This window comes from Caretta caretta, chromosome 3, assembly GCF_965140235.1.
Source record: "Caretta caretta isolate rCarCar2 chromosome 3, rCarCar1.hap1, whole genome shotgun sequence".
Lineage (NCBI taxonomy): Eukaryota > Metazoa > Chordata > Testudines > Cheloniidae > Caretta > Caretta caretta.
The window spans coordinates 103,454,923-103,480,139 of NC_134208.1; the positions used below are offsets into that span (position 1 = coordinate 103,454,923).

General features: G+C 44.4%; 2 protein-coding genes across 8 annotated transcripts in view; one reads left to right on the forward strand and one right to left on the reverse strand.

Annotated features, from left to right (window-relative positions):
• The window catches only part of SGK1 (serum/glucocorticoid regulated kinase 1), a 192,701-nt gene that overhangs the window by 146,374 nt on the left and 21,110 nt on the right, over positions 1–25,217 (reverse strand). The gene's annotated exons all lie outside the window — the stretch shown is intronic.
• Positions 1–25,217, forward strand: part of LOC142071562 (uncharacterized) — a 103,675-nt gene that overhangs the window by 39,641 nt on the left and 38,817 nt on the right. Inside the window, exon 2 of one of the 7 annotated variants that reach the window (XM_075126757.1) lies at positions 5,869–9,335. The exons of the other annotated variants lie outside the window; for them this stretch is intronic. Within the exon in view, the coding sequence (XP_074982858.1) occupies positions 5,869–6,626 (758 nt within the window). The 3' untranslated portion in view covers positions 6,627–9,335. Of the gene's footprint in view, positions 1–5,868; positions 9,336–25,217 lie in introns of those variants that run through there. 7 annotated transcript variants of the gene reach the window in all.

The following is a 25,217-nucleotide window of genomic DNA, read 5'->3' on the forward strand; positions in this document are numbered from 1 at the left end:
TTAATTATTAAAAGACAGATTGAGAACTACAAAAAAAGTAAAGGAATGCAGTGAAGTTCAGACAGTATAGGTCCGGGGTAGGCAACCTATGGCACGCGAGCTGGTTTTCAGTGGTACTCACACTGCCCAGTCCTGGCCAATGGTCCGGAGGGCTCTGCATTTTAATTTAATTTTAAATGAAGTTTCTTAAACATTTTAAAAACCTTATTTACTTTAAATACAATAATAGTTTAGTTATATATTCTAGACTTGTAGAAAGAGACCTTCTTAAAACGTTAAAATGTATTACTAGCATGCAAAACCTTAAATTAGAGTGAATAAATGAAGACTCGGCACCCCACTTCTGAAAGGTTGCCGACCCCTGGTATAGATTATGAATTACAACAGGTATACACACACTTTGTAAACATTGTCAGCTATTCTATTTATAAATGCACCTAATTTGGCTCATTGTTCCTCAAATAGGCGAGTTGCTAATCTAATAGAGGAAGGGAGTCATTCCATCTTTCTTAATTGCAGTCGACTACACTTCTATAGTTGGGTTATGTTTTGCCAGCCCTGATGATGAAATTGACTGAAGTCACAACTGTTCTAAATGGGAAACTCATCTTTGTCTCTTCTGAGATTTGTCCCACATCAAAAGCCTTTTGGTTTGATGTTCTACAATTGAAGCATTTTACACAAGGTGATAAATCCGGGCCTGAGATTGTCTGCTAAATAATATATTACATTTCCACCCTCCCCAATATACTCTCCAGATCAGGTATAATTTTGTAACAGGATGTGCTGCAGATATATATTTTATCATCATTAATGTCTAACAATGATCCTTGCTACAGCAATGAATGGATCTGCACGTCCTCTTTGTGCTATCTAAGCACTCTTTCAGATGTGTTCTGGAAAGCTATTACAAGAAAGAACTTTTTATTTTGTTTGTTGGGTTTATGGCTTGCTTCCCTTAGCCTTTATTTGATGTCACAGGGTAGTTATATTTGCCCTCTGTATAATAAACTGGGAATAGAGCTGATGAAAGCCAGGAGGGTATAAAAAAAACCACAGTGCTGTGGTACTGAAAAGAAAGCTACTAAGCAGTCCATTTGTGCAATATACTGAAAGGAAAACACAAAGTGTAATCAGAGAAATTAATGAGTTTTGACCAGTGGAATCTGCTAGATAAGACTCAAAATGCTATTGAAATTCATTGAGCCGTGGTGTAGTGAACAAAGTCAAATTCTTAGAGTTAGATTTGGGCCTAAAAGGCTGAGCTAATTAAAATCACTGGGCATGATCTTATTCTTGCAATGCCAGTTCATTTAATCTTTATTGAAATAAATGATTGGTAAATTTTGCTGAGGTGACAAATGCTGCGATTATTTTATCAAATGAATAAGAACATCAAAGTACAAAACCTTTTTTTATTTCTTTTTAATTATTATTAATCTTTTCTCCCCTCTGTGCAGTGACTGTGCCTTACAGATTTAACTCAGATCACACTGGTGGGATGAGGCAGCCATGAGAGTTAGCTCATTGTGTACCTGCAAAATACAGATGATACAAAGCTCTAGGCAAGTTCAGCAGATGTCTGCTAGCATTTGATGCATGCCTGGGTGCACATCTCCACTGCAAACACCTCCAAGACACATCTACTCTTCAAATAACAGAAGGTTGCCTTTCTACACTGAGCAGTGCTAAAAGTTTTGGCAATTAAATTGCAGGTGCAAAAAAACAAGCAATGAGAAAACAGGACACTGGCACCAATAATTAATTCCACACCTTACAGTTCATTCTCCTCTCCAGGCTTTTTGCAACAGGGACATTCACAAATAACCACACAGGCATTTCAACTCTGAGCTGGGAAGGACATTCACAGATATGTGTATGTTAGGGATTCATATGTTTCCTTTAAACATGTTACCACTTTGTTCTATTCATTCACTTTCAAATAGCTACATGTCCATGTGGTGTTTTATCTGACATGGTACTGGAGATTAGAATATCAGGGTTAGAAGGGACCTCAGGAGGTCATCTAGTCCAACCCCCTGCAGGACCAATTCCCAATTTTTGGCCTAGATCCCTAAATGGCCCCCTCAAGGAGTGAGCTCACAATCCTGGGTTTAGCAGGGCAATGCTCAAACCACTGAGCTATCTCTCCCCCCGGATTGAGTTTCTTTGTTTCCTGTGCTCAAGGATTGTCAGTTATGTTCATAGCCTTTCTGCCTACTAATGAGACAAAAAGAGGGATGGCTTATGTTGGCAACATTTCTTTGAAGTTAAAATCTTTAGTAGGGCAATATCATTTCTAACAGCCCATAGGGTATGTTAATATTCTTGATTGGAAGTTAGGTTTGGGCTGTATTTCACTTTCTTCCTTATCATGCTCTTTCAGTGTAGTACAGGTAGCTATGAAACTGTGATGCTTTTGTTTTCTGTGCTTCACCTTTACTTTTAGAAGAACTCTTGACGGTGTGGAGTCTGGTGGCACCTTAAAGACTAACAGATTTATTTGGGCATAAGCTTTCGTGGGTAAAAAACCCACTTCTTCAGATGCATGAAAATTACAGATGCAGGCATAAATATATATAGTAGCACATGAAGAGAAAGGAGTTATCTTACAAGTGGAGAACCAGTGTTGACAGGGCCAGTTCAATCAGAATGGATGTGGTCCACTCCCAATAACTGAGGAGGAGGGTGTCAATACCAAGAGAGGGAAAATGGTTTTTGAAGTGAGCCAGCCACTCCCAGTCTCTATTCAAGCCCAAATAAATGGTGTTAAATTTGCATATGAATTGTAGCTCTGCAGTTTCTCTTTGAAGTCTATTTTTGAAGTTTTTTTGTTGAAGGATGGCTACTTTTAAATATGCTATAGAATGTCCAGGGAGATTGAAGTGTTCTCCTACTGGCTTTTGTATGTTACCATTCCTGATGCCTGATTTGTGTCCATTTATTCTTTTATGTAGAGACTGTCCAGTTTGACCAATGTACATGGCAGAGGGGCGTTGCTGGCACATGATGGCATATATCACATTGGTAGATGTGCAGGTGAACGAGCCTCTGATGGTGTGGCTGATGTGGTTGAATCCAATGATGGTGTCACTAGAGTAGATATGGGGACAGAGTAAGCAACGGGGTTTGTTACAGGGATTGGTTCCTGGGTTAGTGTTTCTGTGGTGTGGTGTGTAGTTTCTCGTATTTGCTTCAGGATGGGGGCTGTCTGTAAGCGGGGACTGGCCTGCCTCCCAAGGTCTGTGAGAGTTAGGGATTGTTTTCCAGGATACGTTGTAGATCATTGATGATGTGCTGGAGAGGTTTTAGCTGGGGGCTGTAGGTGATGGCCAGTGGTGTTCTGTTATTTTCCTTGTTGGGCCTGTCCTGTAGTAGGTGACTTCTGCGTACCCGTCTCACTCTGTCAATCTGTTTCCTCACTTCCCCAGGTGGGTATTGTAGTTTTAAGAATGCTTGATAGAGATCTTATAGGTGTTTGTCTCTGTCTGAGGGATTGGAGCAAATCTGATTGTATTTTAGGGCTTGGCTGTAGACAAGGGATTGTGTGATGTGTTCTGGATGGAAGCTGGAGGCATGTAGCTAAGTATAGCAGTTAGTAGGTTTCCAGTATAGGGTGGTGTTTATTAAATAAGTGATGGTCACATAAACTACAATTCATTTGCAAATTTAACACCATTAATTTGGGCTTGAATACGGACTGGGAGTGGCTGGATCACTATAAAAGCAATTTTCCCTCTCTTGGTATTGACACCCTCCTCATCAATTATTGGGAGCGGACCACATCCATCCTGACTGAATTGGCCCTATCAGCACTGGTTCTCCACTTGTAAGGTAACCTCCTTCTCTTCATGTGTCAGTATAATAATGCCTGCATCTGTAATTTTCATTCCATGCATCTAAAGAAGTGGGTTTTTTACCCATGAAAGCTTATGCCCAAATAAATCTGTTAGTCTTTAAGGTACCACCAGACTCCTCGTTGTTTTTGTGGATACAGAGTAAAATGGCTACCCCTCTGATTCTTGACTGTATGTGGACAGCAGCCATTTTGCTCTCAGAATTGGTGCAGCCTATGTAAAGGAGATGTGCGTGCACACAGTGCTTTGCCATGGAGGTTTACTTTTGTGTTTGTTTTCCATGAACATTCTAGCAATTGAGTTGTATAGGCCCAAATGTTTGTGCAAAAGCAATTTACATGCACATAATCATGGATACCAAGTTTTAAACATGCACACTTTGCCCTTGAAATGCTTCTATCCCCCAGTCAGGGAAGAAAATCTGTGACTAATCTGACCACTCACAACTAAGTAGCGCAGTTTACAATTCTGCATGATCGATCCCTAATATACAAAATTTAATCAACTAAATCAATTCTAATATGTACAAATAACAAGTACATTTCAGGAAAATGCAAATTGCTGAGGATGTTCTGCAAGCCGAAAGAAAACAAATTAGTCAAATACATTACTATTTATGAACCATTCTCTCTGTTCTAATGTTTTTATGTACTTTAACACTTCACAGCCCTCCCATCCATATACTTTATAATCATCTTCATTTGAGTAAAATCTGTTTGTAATGCTCAAAATTGTTTTGTGATGAACGTAGTGCAAATGGTTCTTGTTACTATATAAACTGAAGGGTTTGTTTGGCATCAGAGCACATGTCTGGGGACATTTTCAGCAATCCTGTTGCAAACCACATTTTTTTTCACATAGAGAAACAAAGGTGAAATCCTGGCCTCCTTGAAGTCATTAGGAGTTTTGTCATTGACTTCAATGGGACCAGGATTTCACCCCAAGTCTTTATCTAGTTAGGTCATATTGCAGCTGTTCCTCTGCTGGAGAACGGAGTTGAAGAGTGTAGAAGACACCTTTTACCCTCACATAGCGCAGGGCAGTCAGGTTACTGATGCCGCTGCTAACGTTACACCCCAAAGTGGGGGTAGCTGGATGACAGTGGGGATGGTCAAACCTTCTTCCTTTCAGTTAATGGATGGGAAGCACATACTGCATCCTTTTACAGATGGTTAGTATGCTACTTCCAGGACGCAGAGGCATTCTGTGTGCCTCTGAACTCTCCTTTGTCCTGTGACTGTAGAGGTGTTAATTGCCCACTTCATTTTAAATGGTCTCCTGCAACACGTGAAGGAGTACTTGTGGCACCTTAGAGACTAAATAATTTATTTAAGCATAAGCCTTTGTGAGCTATAGCTCACTTCATCAGATGCATGCAGTGGAAAATACTCACGAAAGCTTATGCTCAAATAAATTGGCTAGTCTCTAAGGTGCCACAAGTACTTCTTTTCTTTTTGCAGATACAGACTAACACGGCTGCTACTCTGAAACCTGCAACATGTGCTAACCCTTTATGATTAACAATCTGTCCCACCTTGTATTTAGCTGTGACACTCTGGATACCTTTCCCAGACCTGAAGAAGAGCTCTGCGTAGGTTGAAAGCTTCCACCAATAGAAGTTGATCCAATAAAAGATTTAATAATTTTATGAAGATGATTTTAAAATAAAAAGAAAACGGTACAGAGTTTAAGCATAGAAGTTTCTGGTTATCAGGGAAAAAGGTACAGATTATCAACAGGTGTGAAGTTCGGTTTAGGATCGGGTGGCGTAAGGAATACATAATCTGCAATCTCCCCGATTGGGGGTAAAAGGTTAACGGGTCAAAGTACAGACATTGAGATATCGGGGTATGTTGTTCATATAATGACTATGTTCAGGTGTGGAGTATAATGAGTGGATACGATGATGAGGGTAGATTTATCCTCATTTGGTGGGATTTAATGTTCAGTGAGTTTATGGTTCCAGTTCATATGGTCCAATGGAAAAAGTCTCTCGGTCCCTTTCTCATAGTCGATGCACGATGTCGTACTGGCTCACACCTCCTGGTTCTGTCGGTGGCTGGTGATGTGTTCGCTGTAGATGTCCCTGGACCATCGGATGGTGTCCGAGACCATGAGGCGCCACATGAGCCGTGCGTAGCGTCGACCGATCCCACAGGTCTGCAGCACAAGCTCGTTGTAGGGGTCTCAAGCCCCCAGGGCTCCGACGATCAGGGCATCCATCTGCACCTCATAGCCCTTCACTCTCAGGGTATCGGCCAGGGGGGTGTATTTTTCCATCTTACGAGCTCAGGCTTCGTGGAAGGCCGGGGTCCTGTTCTCAAAGGAGACCGTGATGTCGACGAGGATGATCTTTTTCTCGGCCTCGTCGGTGACTACCACATCAGGTCGCAACTGGCTGTCAGTACTGGGGATGGCGCAGTTCACGGCGACCTCCCCCAGGCGCGGTGCGATGGCTTTCACCAGGCGGTTCTGGACGGCATTGTGGCGCAGCTGCCAGGCTCTGGAGTGGGGCTTGCAGCTGCACAGGACGCGGGGCAGGGTCTCGTTGGAGTAGCCACACTTCCTGCAACGCTTGTCTCGGTTCCCATGGCGGACGGCTCCATTGAGCGGGACGCAGTTGAGCCGGGAGCGGTGGATGAACCGCCAGTCAGCGAAACGGGTGAAGCCGCCCCCGGCGAGGAAGCGGTTGCTGGCGTCCCACTTGCTTGTCAGTTCGAAGGCTTTACCCTGGTCCAATTTACGCTTCAGGGTTTCCATGTACAGTGAGTGGATGGCCTTCAGGGTCCTCTCCATCGTGCCCCTAGCACTCGGGGTGACCATGGTGTTGTCGTCAGACCTGATCTGCGGCACCAGGACTCCCAGCTCCTGGCGCTCCCCGCACCACTCCCAGCGGCAGCACTTCACCCACCTCATCTCTCTCTGTCCTACACAAGCAGAATGCCTCAGGCTACCCCTCGTCAGCAACTACTTTGCATGTTCCCATCTCACTCATACCCTGCAGCTACTACGCTTAAAAGCACAATTTATCTCTTAAAGAAGATCTTCCATGCATGTCACTAAAAGAATTAGCTTTTACTTTTAGCTCCTCAAGTGTTTCAAGACAAACACTCTATAGATAAGTACAAAGTACTATTGCTAATATTAATACTGACATGCATTTTCTGGTCAGCTGGCAATAATGCTGGGCTTGCTATTAAAAAGCAAAGCTCCAGGTTATGTCAGGAGGTGAGGAATTCAAAGCATGTAATATCGGTGTGTGACACAGCATGACTCTTGCTAATTCTACTGAGTGAATTGTGGGAGCAGTGGACGGAAGTTGTGGAAAAAATGGGCACTATAATCCTTGATCAATAATACCACAAAGCAATTGACAGGTAGCAACACTGCCCACTTTTTTCACAAGTGTAACAGGCTGTTCAGATGACACTGGCAAAGACTCTACAACCTACCATGATGGAAGCATTGAGTGGCAATGCAATAAGATACTAGACAGATCTACTGTGTATGGAGGTGAGTCTACAGGCCCAAAGTCAAAGGGATGTTCCACCTCATCCATAGATTTCTGGCAATCCAGGCCTAGCATTTTGTATTTGTTAACATAACTTGAGCATATCCACCTAACTACCAGAACATGTTGTTAATTAATGATGAGTCCACAACATAAGAGTTAGAAAAAATTCAAGTCACAAAGAGAAGAAATTATTGGCCAGACCATGTCCTGTCCTGTATGTCCAAGGGGAGGAGAAGGGGGACCAAAGAGACTCTTAGCTCCCCTGCACTCACTACCCACATTGTGGGTAGCAGCATGGGGTGAGAGATAAAAGGAAGCAGCACCCATGGAGTTGCTGGGTGAGTGGGTGGGTGGAAATGGGGAGTGGATAGAGCCTTTGGCTCCATCCTCACTTCATGTCAGGGGCCCTGCAGCTGAGCCAGCATGCCAGGTAACATAAGTAGTGGAAAATATATGCTTGGTACAGGGTACGTTCTTCCCACACACCACAGAGCAGAGAGAAACCAGGAGGCAGATTGGGATTGAGTCACAATTTGCTTCCTAGGCTACTCATAGACAGGGCTTGTAGCAAAGCCACAATTTATCCCTATGAATCTAAGCTGGTACATCAGTCATAACAAAGGCAAAAGAAAATGGGGAGAGAGCAGGGGGGAAGAAAGGATGAAAATTACAATAAAATGTATTATTTGGGGAAGAAAAATGTAAGGAATTCTGCTGTCTATCCATATAATTTGGCTTGGCAACATTTTATTTTTATTTTTTAATTTTGACAGCTAATATTGATGATTTATTTTTAAGTAGTGTTCAATTTTGATATAAATGTTCACAGTTGCAAAAAAATCTGAGGGTGTCAGACTGGGGGGATCAGATAATTATCTAATGGCAGTAGATGCTGAGATTTAAAAAGTTAAAGCTTTATAACTCTTAAAACAAATTATCAACATCATGTGTCAAAATATACAAAGTAGGTAGCCTTAAATCAAACTCTATTAAGTTCTTGAGCAGCATTTTCCTTACTTGCTTCTCTAATTTTCAATTATTGTTGTATGAAAATATTGTTCCACTGGTTTGTGTGTATGGTAAAATCATTTTATTGGCATTTATCATTAAAATTGAAGCCTTTGAAGCCGACATTCATACAATGGTGGCAGTTACTAATTCAATGATCATAGAATCGACTTCTCAAGTAAGGACTATGTACTTTTTCTTCCAAGCATGTTGTACGGTAACACAAGTCTACAGAAGCTATTGATTGGTGAGACTTTTGCCCTAATTCGGCAGAAATCAACAGTTCAGTAACTTGATGTCACTGGATTAAAGCAGTCACCGCATTGCAATGGTAGCAGCCTTGTGTACCTTGTTCCCTACAGCACCTCTGCTAATGTTTTGAATGTTATAATGCTTGACGTCTGATTTGTGTCCATTTATTCTTTTACGTAGAGACTGTCCAGTTTGGCCAATCGATTACAGACCTAAAAGTGGCAATTCTTCAACAAAAAAACTTCAAAACAGACTCCAACGAGAGACTGCTGAATTGGAATTAATTTGCAAACTGGGTACAATTAACTTAGGCTTGAATAAAGACTGGGAGTGGATCTGTCATTACACAAAGTAAAACTATTTCCCCATGTTTATTTCCCGCCCCTCCCCCATACTGTCAACTGCTGGAAATGGCCCACCTTGATTGTCACTACAAAAGGTTCCCCCTGCCTACCACCGCTCTCCTGCTGGTAATAGCTCACCTTACCTGATCACTCTTGTTACAGTCTGTAAAGTAAAACCCATTGTTTCATGTTCTCTGTGTACATAAATCTCCCCACTGTAGTTTCCACTGAATGCATCCGATGAAGTGAGCTGTAGCTTACGAAAGCTTATGCTCAAATAAATTGGTTAGTCTCTAAGGTGCCACAAGTCCTCCTGTTCTTTTTGTGGATACAGACTAACACGGCTGTTACTCTGAAACCTGTCATTTTTAAGGGAAGTTTGACTTATTCTTTCCTTAACTTTCACATCTTATGCACTGTTTCTGAGAGAATGTAAACATTTTTTTTTATATAAACACCATAGTTTGTTGCATAATGACAGGTTTCAGAGGAACAGCCGTGTTAGTCTGTATTCGCAAAAAGAAAAGGAGTACTTGTGGCACCTTAGAGACTAACCAATTTATTTGAGCATGAGCTTTCGTGAGCTACAGCTCACTTCATCAGATGTATACCGTGGAAACTGCAGCAGACTTTATATACACACACAGAATATGAAACAATACTTCCTCCCACCCCACTGTCCTGCTGGTAATAGCTAATGTGCTGGAAATGGCCCACCTGTTGATCACTTTAGATAAAGTCTGCTGCAGTTTCCACGGTATACATCTGATGAAGTGAGCTGTAGCTCACGAAAGCTCATGCTCAAATAAATTGGTTAGTCGCTAAGGTGCCACAAGTACTCCTTTTCTTTTTACCATAGTTTGTTATGCTCTTTTAGATCCTTAAAGATCAGAAGCTACAGACTCCATCCTGGGAGGTGCTGAGCACCTAAACTTTAATTGTCTTCATTGAGAGTTGAGGTAGCACAGCTCCTCCTAGGAATCCTTGAAGGATCGAGACCCATGGCAGTAAAATACATTAATTATTAGTGTTGCCCTTTTGGCTCAGGCAGTTAGCCAATATTCAGGGCTTCAAAGGGCTATTTCCATTAGTGGGGAGACATTGATTATACAAGGCAGGCATTTCTTTGGTAAGATCCTGTTTATTTACAAAGAATGTACACAAAGCCCTGTTTTTCTGAACACAGTAGAAACAAGCAACAGCAGGCAGTTTCCTTGCTCACAATTTACAAGCCTGTCTTTCCAGCCAGCCCTGTGTCCCAAGGAGCTCCCGCTCAGGGCCACTTTCACAGATGCTTCTCTTGCTGTCTGCTGACTTTTTGGTGGCTTTCTCCTACTCTCTCACACAGCTTTCGAAACAACTCCCTAGTTTCTACATTTTCAATAAGTCCTAGGAAAACCTCTCAGACCACATGACTTGCTCAGGCTTTGCTGTGTGAGGCCAGTTACCTTGGATGGTAGTGTCTATTGTCGCTCATTTTCTCGCTCTATGAAGAGATTTATTTTTTCCTTCCCATTAGCCTGAAAGAAGTGTCATCCACATTAATGAGGTCTATGATTGTCTATAGATCAAAGATGTGCTTGATGGTAACCATTAAAACCTTCCAGCATAACATTACTTTATTAATAGATTCCATAGCATCTAGCATTCTATGCATTAGAGTCTAGAATTTCATTAAAAAATGTATCCCAAAATACTTTACAGAGTTACATTTTATATACACAGACTTAGGGCCTGAGCCAGCTCTCTTTAATGTCACTGTACAGATACTATTGACCTCCATGAGAGTTGGATCGGGCTCCTTAATAATTAATAATTGCAAAGGGAGAAAGAAATTAAGAAGTATGCACACGGGCAGGATCACTGAGATAGTTTAGGCCCAACAGTGAGATTTCTGAAAAGATTTTACAAACCTGAACATTCGCAGAAAGTTTCCATTAAATTATTGTTTTATGTTGCACCAAAAAGAGGTTTTCTAAAATAAACATTTCCTATGCACTATTTACAAGCTAATCACATGACTGGCCAAAACTTGCTACAAGGTTGGGGGTAAGGAGACTTGCCCTGCCCTGCCCTCCAACCCACACAGTCTGCATAACCATGTCTTAGAGTTATAGCAATGGTACAAGGAGACCACAGAGCCTGCTGCTGAGTGACTGAAGGAGCAACAAAGGAAGGTTGAAGCTACCCACTACTTTACTCACAAAGCACATTTGAAACAAGTGTCAAAGTAGATGTGGGGTTAGTGGGGCAGGGAGCTACTGAAATGTTACAAGAACAGCCCTTGAAAATATATGGCCAAACTCAGTTCTCATTCACACCAGTGTAGCTCCAGGAGAATTGTCCCATTGTAACAAGAACACATTTCTTCTGTTTTTTTCATAGGATAATTATAATAAATTGTGATTCACCAGGCAGGTCACAACAAAGCCAGTTAGGAGTTTGTATTTCAACTATACTCCCAATTATTCACTTGCCTTGTCATGTAAGACAACTGACAGCATATTTATGGCAAATTAATCTAAATTATGTCCAAATATACATGTACAAAACAGCTAGGGAAAGGTGTGGTGGTTAACTTCATACACAATGTTTAAATTCCTGGGCTCAGATCTTGAATACAAACAACCAATCCCTTCCCTAAAACACCTTTAGCTCAAATGTGAGTTAGGATTATTAGTCTAATTCTCAGGATATTTATCTGTATCACAAAATAACTAGTTCATCTGTCTCAATTGGTATTGCCTATGCAGGAGAGACACGGTACTGCAATATATACTAGACTGTGGATCAGAATCCAGGTGCATGGCATAGTGACGTGCAGAGGTGTGCAAGATCATACCAAGCTGTTAGTTACATTTGCTTTCTTGTGCAGTAAAATGCCCTGGTCTATTCTACACATCAGGTGATTTTCATGAATCTACTAAGGTGTTTTTAAATTAGGAAAGTCAAGGAGACTAAATCATAATGTTAGTTACGGTATGCGGACAAGAAACCCAAATTAGGGCCATAAATTACCCTCGATCCACAACCGTTGACTAGAGTTCACACAAAGATCAAGTGTAGAATATGGCCTTAGTGAAGTTCATAAATGTTTGTTTTGGCCCTTTGCACATACAGTCACCCATCTGCACACAACTGTGGTAATTGTGCAGCATAGGTGCACAGTGGCAGACCTACATTATTCAGAAGTGGCTATTAAAGCCTCTGCCATTGGCGTAAGTGTTTATACTCCATTAAGATGAAAGGCAGAGTTCACATCTATCTGAAGTTGTCTGCAGATTCTCTGCATTGGCTACATTTGGTTTGTGTTTGGGAGGTTTTCTTTACAACAGTAAAGGCTAGCACCTTACTTGGAGGGGGAAGAGAGAGGAAAAAGAAGAAAGAAAGCACACTTGGAATCTGCAAAATCTAAATCTGTCATAGAAGCTGGATAAATACCTGGTTGTGTGGGGAATGGCTGTGACCCTGCCCCTCCCCAACACTGTCCCGGTCGCCTTGACAGAGTCCTGCTCTGAGCAGACAGCTCAGGAGCGTCTATTGCTGGAGCCGCTTGGCAGGCTGGCCACACAATGTTTTAGTATCATTTATAGTTGTATATAATTCTATATACTATTATAATTTATAGATCTATATTAATTGTCATTTTATTATAATATTTGCATAAAATGGGGCAAGAATCTTACTACGGTGAGAAGAGAAAGAGAACTCGCACAATGAGGGCCCTGTTTGTATCCCTTCCACACCTAACGGACGTGCCAGGAATTGTGATACAGATATGAAGACAGACAGACACTGCCCTGGGCGGGTGGGAGCGGGGCACCTGTGTGAGAACGCCTCACCGTCACTGGAAAGAGAAACACTGTTGTGTCCCAGTGGAGTTACCCTGATGGGATGTGGAGGCAGCGCAGTCTCAGATGTGGAAACAAAAAGCTTCTTCAACAGCACAAATTAGTTACCTAACAGACTGAATGAATGGACTCTGTCAATTTTTAAGGGGTTATTTATTTATTTTTTAATGACAGATCCCTAGGGTGGGAAATCCATGGAAAAGGAAGAGGTGCCTAGAATAATGGGGTCTTGGTTTATGACTAGGGCTCCTGTGCACCACAGTAATAATCATAATAATTACAAATGAGAGGTTTAATGTGAAGAGAAAAAAAGAGAGTGACCCAAGAGATGGGGACATCAAAGCCCTCAGTCTTCTGAATGCATTAGTAGGGATGGGAAGCACAAGCAACGTTTACATTTACAAGAGCCTTCCAAAAAGAATCAGTTCAATTCCCTGCCACACTTCACAGTAAACTATTCAGCACCTCCCATTTGGTTTTTTCCCCTTTAGTTCCAACACACTCAGATCTTTAGCAGTAATGAACTACAGGACCTGCTTCTCTGTTTTGTTCTCCAGTGGAACTACTGTCCAGGCAAATAGGCCAAATTCATCGAAGTCAGTAGAGTTACAATAGGGATGAATTTGGCTAAATAGGAACAGAAGTGCAGTCACAGGCTACGCTATGCAGTCGTTCTCAATCGGTGGGCCGCTTGTGGCCCAATCAGCGCACAGCTGCGGCCCATGTGACATCCTCAGGGCCATATAGGTAGTATATATGTTGTATGGATGCAGCCAACATAACACACATAGAGAGCTGTATATGCGGCCCACAATGGTAAAGAGGTTGAGAACCACTGCATATAGCAGCACTGCTATAACGCCATTACAGCTATGCCGCTATACTTCTGTAGTGTAGTAGACACTTCCTAAGTTGACAAAAGGGGTTTTTCCATCAATGTAGGTAATCACCTCCCTAGAAGTGGTAGCTAGGTTGACAGAATCTGGTTGACAACCTTGTGGTGTCTACATTGGGGGGTTAGGGTTGACCTAACTATGTCACACAGGGCATGAAATTTTTGACAGCCCTGAGTGACTTAGCTAGGTTGACCTAAGTTTTAGGTGTAAACCAGGCCAGAGTCACAGGATAACTAGAAAACAGAATTACAGATGTACTGTATGTTATTCTACAAGTCACATCCCATCAGCATTATTTATTTATATTCCCGCAACACCTAGTGGCCCCAGCCAAGATTTGGCTCTATTATGCTAGGTATGGTACAACCACATAACAATTGTCACTGCTGCAAAGCGTTTACAACTGACATAGACAAGACAGACAACGTGTAGGAGAAAGGAAGTATTATTATCCCAGTTTCACAGATGGGGAGCCACAGAGAGACTAAATTATTTGCCCAAGGTCACACAAGAAGTCTGTGACTGATCCAGGAACTGAACATTTGTATCCCAAGTCCCAGTATAGTGCAAGATCCTTCCTCAGCCATCTATACAGGTAACATTTTCAAAAGCACTTAAATGTCCAATTGACTTTCAATGAGACTCATGATCCTAAGTCACATAGGCACTTTTGAAAAGTCCACTTTATATCATTTAGGCAAAAGATGGCCTGTGTTTTCTGAAGACAGAGAAACAGAGCATGGGAAAACATGAAAAAAAATCTAACATTGCACAAATACAGCACATGGCCATCGCTGCACTTTATAATCATTACTAACTGGGTTTTACAAAGCCTTTTGTTGTGAAAGAAGTAAGCAATAGAAGTGAAGCTTCTCAGTAGAACCAGAAGTACTGGGTTAGTTCTTTCAATCAAATTATTTCTTTGTACTGTTGCCTTCTTGTATGAAAATAATAGTGAGATAATGTAAACAATTCCTCTAGGTTGGAGCCCTACCTTGAGTAACCTCAATAGTAGTGATTGTTAAAGAGGGGAAAATATCTTGCCTCCTCTAGCTCTAATAGTGGATCGGGAACCATGCTTGTAGAAACTTGCTTGCAAATACTCCAGTTGGTGCTGTGATTCATCAACAGAAGAACAGCCTGGAGCACGCAGGGAGGTTTGTTTTGCCAGTTATGACTTTGAGCAAGTCCAGACAGATGTAACTAGTCATCACCTTCTGACCGTTAACACATCCATGCAGGGCTCACTGCACACAGTTGTTGTTCCTGAGCAGAGTTGGTGGAGGTGGTAGTTCCAAGAAAGTGGATGGAGTAGAAGTTCCAGGAAAGTGAGCATCACTTGATCAGTGCATGGATTGACATGGGAGAGTAGCATATGTATATAGTATCACATTTAGCGATCATTATATCATGTGTGTCCGTATATTATAGAAGCTTTCAACAGATGACTAAGTGACACAATCACTTTTCAGGTTCCCACTGAACTAGAATCTTGACATTCAGTGCATTCGTTATGGCTGCCAAGTCAGATTAAAACAATCACATTTGCTCTTTCTACCAGAAGGTCATAAACTCTTCAGATTTTGACCATTCAAGTGCCTTTCAAACGTATTAGGCAAAATAACAACAACAATTATATTAATTTATTTTTTGAGCAAGCCCTATTGGGTATGGTCCCTCCTATATGGAGAATAAAGGTCATGTGATGTCTCTGGTTCAGCTATTAGCCAAGGAAGTTACTCTAAATAGTAAATGATTGGAGGGTAATTATATAACTTACATTAGTTCAGTGTCACGTGTTGTCATCTAAGCCGTTCAGTATTTGTTCATGGATTAATATGTTGCACTACAGCATATCTGATCATAGTTTGCAATGAGATGTTTAATAGGAAATGCAAATATAATTTACTCCCACATTAAGGCCCATTTAAACTACTGAAACATTGTAAGGCCCCTTTCTGTAAATGAGAATCAGGCCCTTGTGTAAAGGAAGTGACCTCATTCCATATATGACTAATACAATACAGCGCTTCCAAAATGTTTAAAGACACAGAAGCAATATTTTTTGTGATGTCAGTATAATCCATGTACCACTTCAATAAAGATGCATTTTATCACAGTAGACATAAACAAGCAGCTTAAAGGTAGGGTGGAATCACTCTATTTTCTCCATGAATATTAAAATCACAAGCAGTGTGGCTAGAAGGCAGAAAATCTGCATATTTATGAATAAAAGACTGGCAAGTATGATAAAAGCATACCTTTATTGATAACAAGCTGCTCTATTAGATTCAAATAATAAAGCCAAATAATGTTACAACCTTTAAATGCTGGAGTTCACCAAATGTGAGAGGCTGCATGCAGGCACTGATATTGGTAATCCAAAGGGCAAGCTGTTATCAGCTCATGTTACCTGTGTAAGTACATGTGGTACTGTGATTACAAATGGATAAGAAGCAGGAGGCAGGGATGAAAATGAGAAAAAGAGAAGAAAAAGCCCTTATGAAAATAAACACTCTATAATAAATATAAAAATATGACCCAATGCTGGAGCTTTTCCTTTTCAAAGGTGCATGGCATGGGGTGTGCCTGTTGTGAGCATGATGGGGTTGTTGATGGTAAAACCCAGTATAATACAAAGAATTCCTTGTTATACTTCTTGAGGATTTATCCTTAGTGACCATAGCACGGGCTGTTTTCTGGATTTGATCAGTTGATCATTTGCCCACTGGTTTATCTCTGCCTGCATTCCTGGTGATTTTAGTCAAATCCAAATAGATTAACTATTGAAAACAAATGTTATGGCAGGGTAGTGGGCAACCGCCACAGTTCAATCACTGCTGCATTCTACCATGCTGTGCCTAGGAAAACGTGGGTAGGCAGATGAGGGGCAAAGCATACTGGGCCAAATCCGACTCTCAGTGGCATGTGACATCCAGCTGAAGCCTGAGACAGGAGTCTGGCCCTCCAGGTGTACATTTTAAACCCCCATTTACAAAACTAAAGGATCCTTCTCCCCAGAATGAGGCCACAGCTGTGCTTCATGCCCATAGGGCACTGATAGAATCCCAATGGGGGAATGCCCTCCCTAAGCAGCAGCATCACTGCCCATCCCCCACTTGAATTCACAGTCCCATACTCAGCCTCCCCTTCTTGTCATATATGTCAGTGGAGCAGCACAGAGGAATGATGCTGGCAGGGAGGTGGTGCATCCTTCAGTGTCCCTGCATAATGAGTGAGGTCTCCCTGGCTGAGAGATAACAAGGGGCTGAGCAGCCTCCTTCTCTGGCACTGGACCAGGCTGACCGTTCTGAAGTGGCCCAAAAGATATCCCCAGGGAAAGGTAGCAGAGGGTGAACCTCTCAGCACCCTTTACCTCCCAAGCCCCCTCACCTCAAACACCTGATTTTGGTGCCACAGCCTTTCTGCCCCACACAGGTGGATCAGTGGGAGTTAATGGCTTCCAGGAGAGAGGGAGATTCAGAATCAGTGGAGGGGGCAAGGAGCTCATGTGCTCCCTGTCTCCTTCGGGGCCCCTGCAGATTCCAGTCACAGAGTGGCTGAGCAGCAGCTCTGTGCTCCTTGCCAAACTATCCTGACCAGGCTTAGGATCAGTAAAGCCAGCCCAGATCCACAGTCAGTAGGAGGAGCGGGCCTGAGTGGGCTCCAAAGCACTAACTGAACCACTACAAATACATTTGCAGTTTAAAATGTTGGGATCTCTCTTTTTCCTTCTATTAGCTCCCAGACTGTGCTTTCAGGAATCAAGTTTCCAATGCAAAAGACATTGACTTCACTACTGAGGATACAATGATATGGGCTATGTATCCTCGTGTTTCAGGGTACAAAATTATCACCAGCTGGGGACAGGAGACATTCCCCTCCCCCAATAATATACATTGCAGTTAGGTTTCAGAGTAGCAGCCGTGTTAGTCTGTATTCGTAAAAAGAAAAGGAGTACTTGTGGCACCTTAGAGACTAACCAATTTATTTGAGCATAAGCTTTCGTGAGCTATGTTGAAATCATGGTGGAATTCCTCAAGGGCTTCTTTTCCATGGGTCCAGATGATGAAGATGTCATCAATATAGCGCAAGTAGAGTAGGGGCATTAGGGGACGAGAGCTGAGGAAGTGTTGTTCTAAGTCAGCCACAAAAATGTTGGCATACTGTGGGGCCATGTGGGTACCCATAGCAGTGCCACTGATTTGAAGGTATACATTGTCCCCAAATGTGAAATAGTTATGGATGAGGACAAAGTCACAAAGTTCAGCCACCAGGTTTGCCGTGACATTATCAAGGATAGTGTTCCTGACAGTTTGTAGTCCATCTTTGTGTGGAATGTTGGTGTAGAGGGCTTCTACATCCATAGTGGCCAAGATGGTATTGACTTTGTCCTCACCCATAACTATTCCACCATGATTTCAACAATTTCCATCCCACCATCAACCTCAGCCTGGTCCAGTCCACACAAGAGATCCACTTCCTGGACACTATGGTGCTAATAAGCGATGGTCACATAAACACCACCCTATACCGGAAACCTACTGATCGCTATTCCTACCTACATGCCTCCAGCTTTCACCCTGACCACACCACACGGTCCATTGTCTACAGCCAAGCTCTATGATACAACCGCATTTGCTCCAACCCCTCAGACAGAGACAAACACCTGCAAGATCTCTATCAAGCATTCTTACAACTACAATACCCACCTGCTGAAGTGAAGAAACAGATTGACAGAGCCAGAAGAGTACCCAGAAGTCACCTACTACAGGACAGGCCTAACAAAGAAAATAACAGAATGCCACTAGCCATCACCTTCAGCCCCCAACTAAAACCTCTCCAATGCATTATCAAGGATCTACAACCTATCCTGAAGGATGACCCATCACTCTCACAAATCTTGGGAAACAGGCCAGTCCTTGCCTACAGACAGCCCCCCAACCTGAAGCAAATACTCACCAGCAACTACATACCACACAACAGAACCACTAACCGAGGAACCTTGCAACAAAGCCTTGCAACAAAGCCCGTTGCCAATTGTGCCCACATATCTATTCAGGGGACACCATCAGAGGGCCTAATCACATCAGCCACACTATCAGAGGCTCGTTCACCTGCACATCCACCAATGTGATATATGCCATCATGTGCCAGCAATGCCCCTCTGCCATGTACATTGGTCAAACTGGACAGTCTCTACGTAAAAGAATAAATGGACACAAATCAGATGTCAAGAACTATAACATTCATAAACTAGTCGGAGAACAGTTCAGTCTCTCTGGTCACGCGATTACAGACATGAAAGTTGTGATATTACAACAGAAAAACTTCAAAACCAGACTCCAGCGAGAGACTACTGAATTGGAATTCATTTGCAAATTGGATACAGTTAACTTTGGCTTGAATAGAGACTGGGAGTGGTTAGTCATTATGCAAGGTAACCTATTTTCCCTTGTTTTTTCCTACCCCCCTCCCCACTGTTCCTCAGACGTTCTTGTTAAACCCTGGATTTGTGCTGGAAATGGCCCATCTTGATTATCATACACATTGTAAGGAGAGTGATCACTTTAGATAAGCTATTACCAGCAAGAGAGTGGGGTGGGGGGAGAGAAAACCTTTTGAAGTGATAAACATCCATTTTTTCATGGTCTGTGTGTATAAAACATCCTCACTGCATTTTCCACTTTATGCATCCGATGAAGTGAGCTGTAGCTCACGAAAGCTTATGCTCAAATAAATTGATTGGAGTTAGGTGTATCATCGGATTTTACATCTTCCTCTGAAGCAGTCAACACTTGCCACTCCCAGCGATAGGATGCCAGATTAGAAGGAGCCTTGATCTGTTCCAGAGTCTTTTGTTACTACAGTATGTCACATTTAAACAAGTTCAGAGTGTGCAGGAAAATGCTTTGGTTTAGGAGCTGGAAAGCCAACAAGACAGTACTCTGAACTCAAAAATTGGCAGGCAAGTGAGGCAAAAACTGGCTTATACCTACAATTATTTATTTAAAAAGGTAAATGTACAGGGAAATATTACGGGGCCTAATTGCAGCATTTAGCCACTGGTCTGAGTGGCGTAGCTCATCTTTACGGAGAGCTCAAGGGGAATTTGGTCAGTCCATTTTTAATATCTCAACCAGAGATGAAAAAATGACACCTGTGTCTGATGGGATAATTGGATCTTTTCCTGAGCTTTTCCTTCCCCTCTCCTTTTCACCTCCAAATAGTCAGGCTGAAGTTTAATATAGACCTTTCAGTTCATTAATCCTCTGTGTTCATTAAGTTTATTCATTAGCTGTGATTAACAGGGGAAAGCTTGTACTGATGGGGGATTTATCCAAGCATTACTAAAACTTGCTAACGGCTCATACAGAAACCTAGAGTAGACCCCCAAAATGACAGTGCTGCATTCATTATATTACATTTTAGCTCCCCAATTATCATTTCATGGTAAGGAGGGGAAGCACTACTTATACAGCACATTGTGTAATGCTGACAGATGCCGATCAGGGGGATTGAACCTGGGAACTCTCTGAAGCTTACTGTATGAGCCTCAGCTGCATAAGCTAAAAGCCACGTGCCTCTTACTTAAGGCTGTAGCAGACTCATCAATCTCTAGATGGTCGAGGTGTCACTAGAGGGGAAACAGAGCATCACATCAAGCAGGCATGGGTTACATTTCACTTTTTCACAAAGATGTATCAATATTAACTAATTAATGACTGCCCAATAAATATTTTATGTTTAATACAGACGCTGGCCTCAGCATTTGAATTGTAAATCTGCCATCATGTTATGTAATATATTCACTCCACAGTCATAAAACTCTAATTACACACAAAAAGGCTACATTAACGTAACATTATTAAGTTTGAAAAGTCAGGTATTCAAAAGTTAGGAAATGCCAGAATTAAAGTGGTTGGTGTGCTGTATCAGGCCATCACATGTACAGTGGTTAGAGCACCCTCCTGAGACATGGGAGATCCCCATTCAAAACGGATTTTTGAGCCTGCAAAGTATTCTATACCTCTTAATATGTCCAAAGTGCTGCTCTTATTGACTTCAGTTACAGGTGTGAGTGCTCAGCTCTCCTGCAAATCAAACCCATGGCCTCATCTTATTGGTATCTAGGAAGTGCTAAAGGATCCCGCGCCCAGCCTAAGAGGGGGATCCACAGGACCTGGAAACCAAATGAATACGGGGGACAACTAATGAAATAACAGGGACAGGAGTGTGGTCAAAGCATCAAACGAAGGGAACCAGATGGGGACACCGAGCAGAGAACCCAGGACAGCGCCCACTGCTCCTCAAAGGCGTCAAGGGAGTCAGTGGACGCCGCCCAGAGGAACTCTGCCCTGATACATGAATGGACGGAGGATCGGAAATAGGCCCCACAGTCATAGGGGACTCCCTCGGACAACCTCCTCACCCTGGTTTTATAGGTGGCCATTTTAGCCAGGGCCAGAAGGAGGCTGCTCAGGCGGTCCTGTGACTTTGTGGAGCCATGGATAGGGAGTGCATAAATAAGAAGGTGAGGGGAAAAGTGCAACCAAAACCTTAACAAAATGTCTAAGAGAAGCCGGCATAGGGGCTTCAGCCTGGCACACTCTAAGTAAATGTGTGCCAGGGTTTCCCTCACACCGCAAAAGGGGCAGGTGTTCGGGATAGGGGTGAACCGCGCCAAGTACACACCCGAGCTCACGGTCCCGTGGAGAGCCACCAACTTATATCCCCGGCGGGCCTCGGGACTAGGGTAAAGTATAGGCTGGCCCACCAGGGCTCCTCACCCTCGAGAGTTGGCAGGAGGTCCCACCACTTTGTGTCAGGGCAGGACATGAGGGTGAGGACCTGAAGGGTGTGGAGCACAAACATGTATAGATGCTTCCTTGGCATGGTCTGGAAGCAGACCAGCTGCAGATTGTGCAGCCAGCTCACAGTGAGGGCCGGGGGTGGGGGAGTGGGGAGTCAGTTGGGTCCACAGGGTAGGGGCCCGATTAAAAGGTCCAGAGGGTCTGGGGTGGAGGGTGGGCGGAGCATGCCCTCGTGCAGGACCCGGTTGAGGTAAACCTGAGCAGCGGGCGGCAAAGTGGCCCTCACCTCTTGAAGTATGTGCTGGGGAGTACAAGGGCTGAAGAGCCCCATGCGCTGAACGAGCATCAGGGGATCCAGCCAGTCTCCCCTGTCATAGTCCAGGAGGTCTCCGACCCTTGTGACTTCTGCCAGGACCAACCTCTGGCGCACCGAGGGGGACTCCGCCACCTGCACACGGAGCTGGGGGTTGTGTAGCAGGGGCTCCATGAGGAGATCTTCCCCCATGGTGGCCGTCATGGACCTGGTCACTGAGAACAGTTTCCAGGTCCGGAGGAGGTCCTGGTAGAAGACCAGCAGCCCGGAGAGGTTTTGCAAAAGACCTCTCGGATGGAGATAAAGGAGCTGCAGGTCATATTGGAGCCCTGGGAAGCGGCGCAGGAAGGCATGCGCCAGTACGCTCCACGCCGGACTACCTGCACCATAAAGGAGCCTCTGCAGGGCCTGGAGGCGGAAGACATGGACCTGAGTGTATAGACACTTCAGGCCCTGCCCTCCCTCCTCCAGGGGTAGATGGAGAACCCCCGCAGAGACCCAGTGCAGTCCTGACCAGAAGAACTCCAGAATCGATGTTCAGAGGTTGACCAGGAAACCCGGGGCTGGGACCAGAGTGTTGAGCCGGTACCAGAGCATGGACAGGACTAGTTGATTGAGCACCAGCGCTCTCCCTCGAAGGGAGAGGCACAGGAATAGTCCTGTCCATTTCCAGAGCCGCTCTGTCACCCTGCCCTCTAAATCATGCCAATTCTCTGGCGGAGACGGATGCATAGCAGAAAGGTAAATGCTGAGATAGAGCAGCTGACCCATGCTCCACCGGATGGCCTGAAGCGCGGGTGGGAAGGAGCTCGCCTGCCACCCGTCCCTGACCACCAGGCCAGAGCTCTTGACCCAGTTGACCCGGGCGGAGGATGCTGCCGAATAGATGGCCTGGCAAGCCTCCATCTGCGCCAAGTTGCCCGGGTCCTGGACCACGAGGAGCACATTGTCAGCATACGCCAACAGGACCAGCCACAGCTCCGGCTCCTGCAGCACCAACCCCGTCACCCTCCTAAGGAGGAGACAGAGGAAGAGCTCGATCTCCAGAGTGTACAGCGGGCCCGAGAGGGGGCACCCCTGCCGTACTCCTCGCCCGAAGCTGACCGGTTTGGTCAGGGTCCAGTTGAGCCTGACCAAACACTCTGCGGAGGCATACAGCACCTGGAGAAAACCCACAAACTGGGGTCCGAAGCCAAACGCTCGCAGAGTGCTCAGGAGATACCCATGTCGACACTGTAGAATGCCTTCTCCTGATCCAAGGACAGGAGGATGAATGACAGACCATCCCTACACCCGAGCTCCAAGAGGTCCCAGACCAGATACAGGTTGTCAAAGATGGTGCGGCCCGGGACGGTGTAGGTCTGGTCTGGGTGGACCACGTCCACCAGAATGGACCCTAGCTGCAGCGAGATGGCTTCCGCTACGACTTTGTAGTCCATGCTGAGGAGAGAGACAGGACGCCAATTTCGTAAATCGTGGAGGTCCCCCTTCTTTGGCAATGAGGCGAGCATGGCTCGCCTGCACGAAAGAGGGAGGACCCCTCTCTGCAAAGACTCGGCCCAGACAGTGACTAGGTCTGGGCCGAGGACGTCCCAGAACACACAGTAGAACTCCACGGTCAGCCTGTCCATGCCCGGAGATTAATTGGTGGGCATACGGCAGAGGGCTTCCAAGAACTCGGCCAGAGTGAGGCAGCTGAAGCCGGTCTCGGTCGCCTGTGCTGACCATAGGGAGTTATCCCAGAGCACTCTGCAAGCGTTAGGATCGGTCGGATCTGGGAAGAAAAGGCTTGTGTAGAAGGCCCTGGCCCTCCCACACATCTCCACCAGATCCGTGAGAGGAGTGCTGTCCTCTGCCGGAAGGCAGATGACATGCTTCTTGGTCCCCCTCCTTTTCTCCAGGGCATAAAAGAAGCGGGAGCTGCTATCCATCTCCTGAAGGAGACGGATGCGGGATCAAACAAAGGCGCCCCGGGCCCGATGGTCTTCGAGGGCCCGGAGCTCCTCCCACTTCTCCTGGCATGCTCCGCAGAGGGATGGATCCTCGGGGCTGGCGGCCAGACACCTCTCCAGCTCTAAGACCTCCTGTTCTAACTGCTCTATCGCTGCATCCCTCCATCAGCTGGTGCCCCAGGTGTAGTCATGGCAGAAGAGCCGGGCGCGCACCTTCCCCAGGTCCCACCACCACCGTGCCGAGGGAAAGGCACGCCGCTGCCCCCCCAGGGCCTCATGTCAGGCATTCAACTCTCTCCTCCTGCAGATCTCTGCCTCTTTCACTACATGTGATGGTTCTTTGGTATTCAGGACTATGAGCCACCCTGTTACCCCCTGCCTCCAGGCAGTCTTGCTTGTAGTGGCTTGCGCCCGCCCACTTCCCGGCACCCAATAAGACCACTGCCTTTCAGTCATTCAAGCACTCTCCTCTGGTCTATGCCTGCCCTGTCTTCACCTTGCAGGTTAACAAGAGGTGAACTGCAGTCCCCGAGTCCCATTGAATCATTCCCCTGTGATATCCAGCCACTATCACTGGCTACTCACAGAACGAACCAAGTTTTAACTGACAGGCGGTGGTGGAAGCAAATGGTCACAACAGCAAACAAAATAATAAAATGTGAACCTGGGCCTACACTTAGTAATAGTTAGCTTTCCTTTCTAATAAAGTAGGTTTCCCCCACAAAGTTCAGCCTGTTGCACAGGAATCAGAATCCAAACTTTCATCAGAATCTCCCCACTCCCAAGATGTCTCCTCAGTGAATGGATTCAGGGTACCTCTCCCTCCTCTGTGTTATACTGAAACAGTCTTTGGTTTGCCCTGCTTAGAAATAGAAACAAATGTCTTGTTATGTCGCTTTTTTTAACCTTCAAGAGGTTTCAGTTGTTTTCAATTGTCTCTGATGGTTTTCCATGGAAAGTCTGGGTATTGAGTAAGTCTAAACAAATGAGACTTGCATTGCATCACCAGCTAAATCAGGCAGGATGATACCACCATCTTGCCTGAATGGGCCATCATTGAGGCACAGTGTCCCCTGGTGATTAAGTTTTACTCCAAGTCCATAACGCATCATTGTACCTTAAATAGTACCCATACATATATCTTGCAAGTCACAATGATTATGATTCTTGACAAGTTACAATCTTTCTGTAGATACCATACGTGTTACTCTTTATGGATAAATATCCTGTAGAAAGGATATGTTTGGAGTAGTTTGTCAGATCTGAGTTGTTTGCAAAGAACAGGGGGCCCTTTGCCTAGGAGCCTCTGTGTCGCACTACCCACCTTCCAGGTCCTCCCACTGGGGCCTGATGATGGTGGGTGGGCTCAGCACTGCACAGGTCACCTTCAGAGGTTCCTCTTTCCTCCTTTCCCTG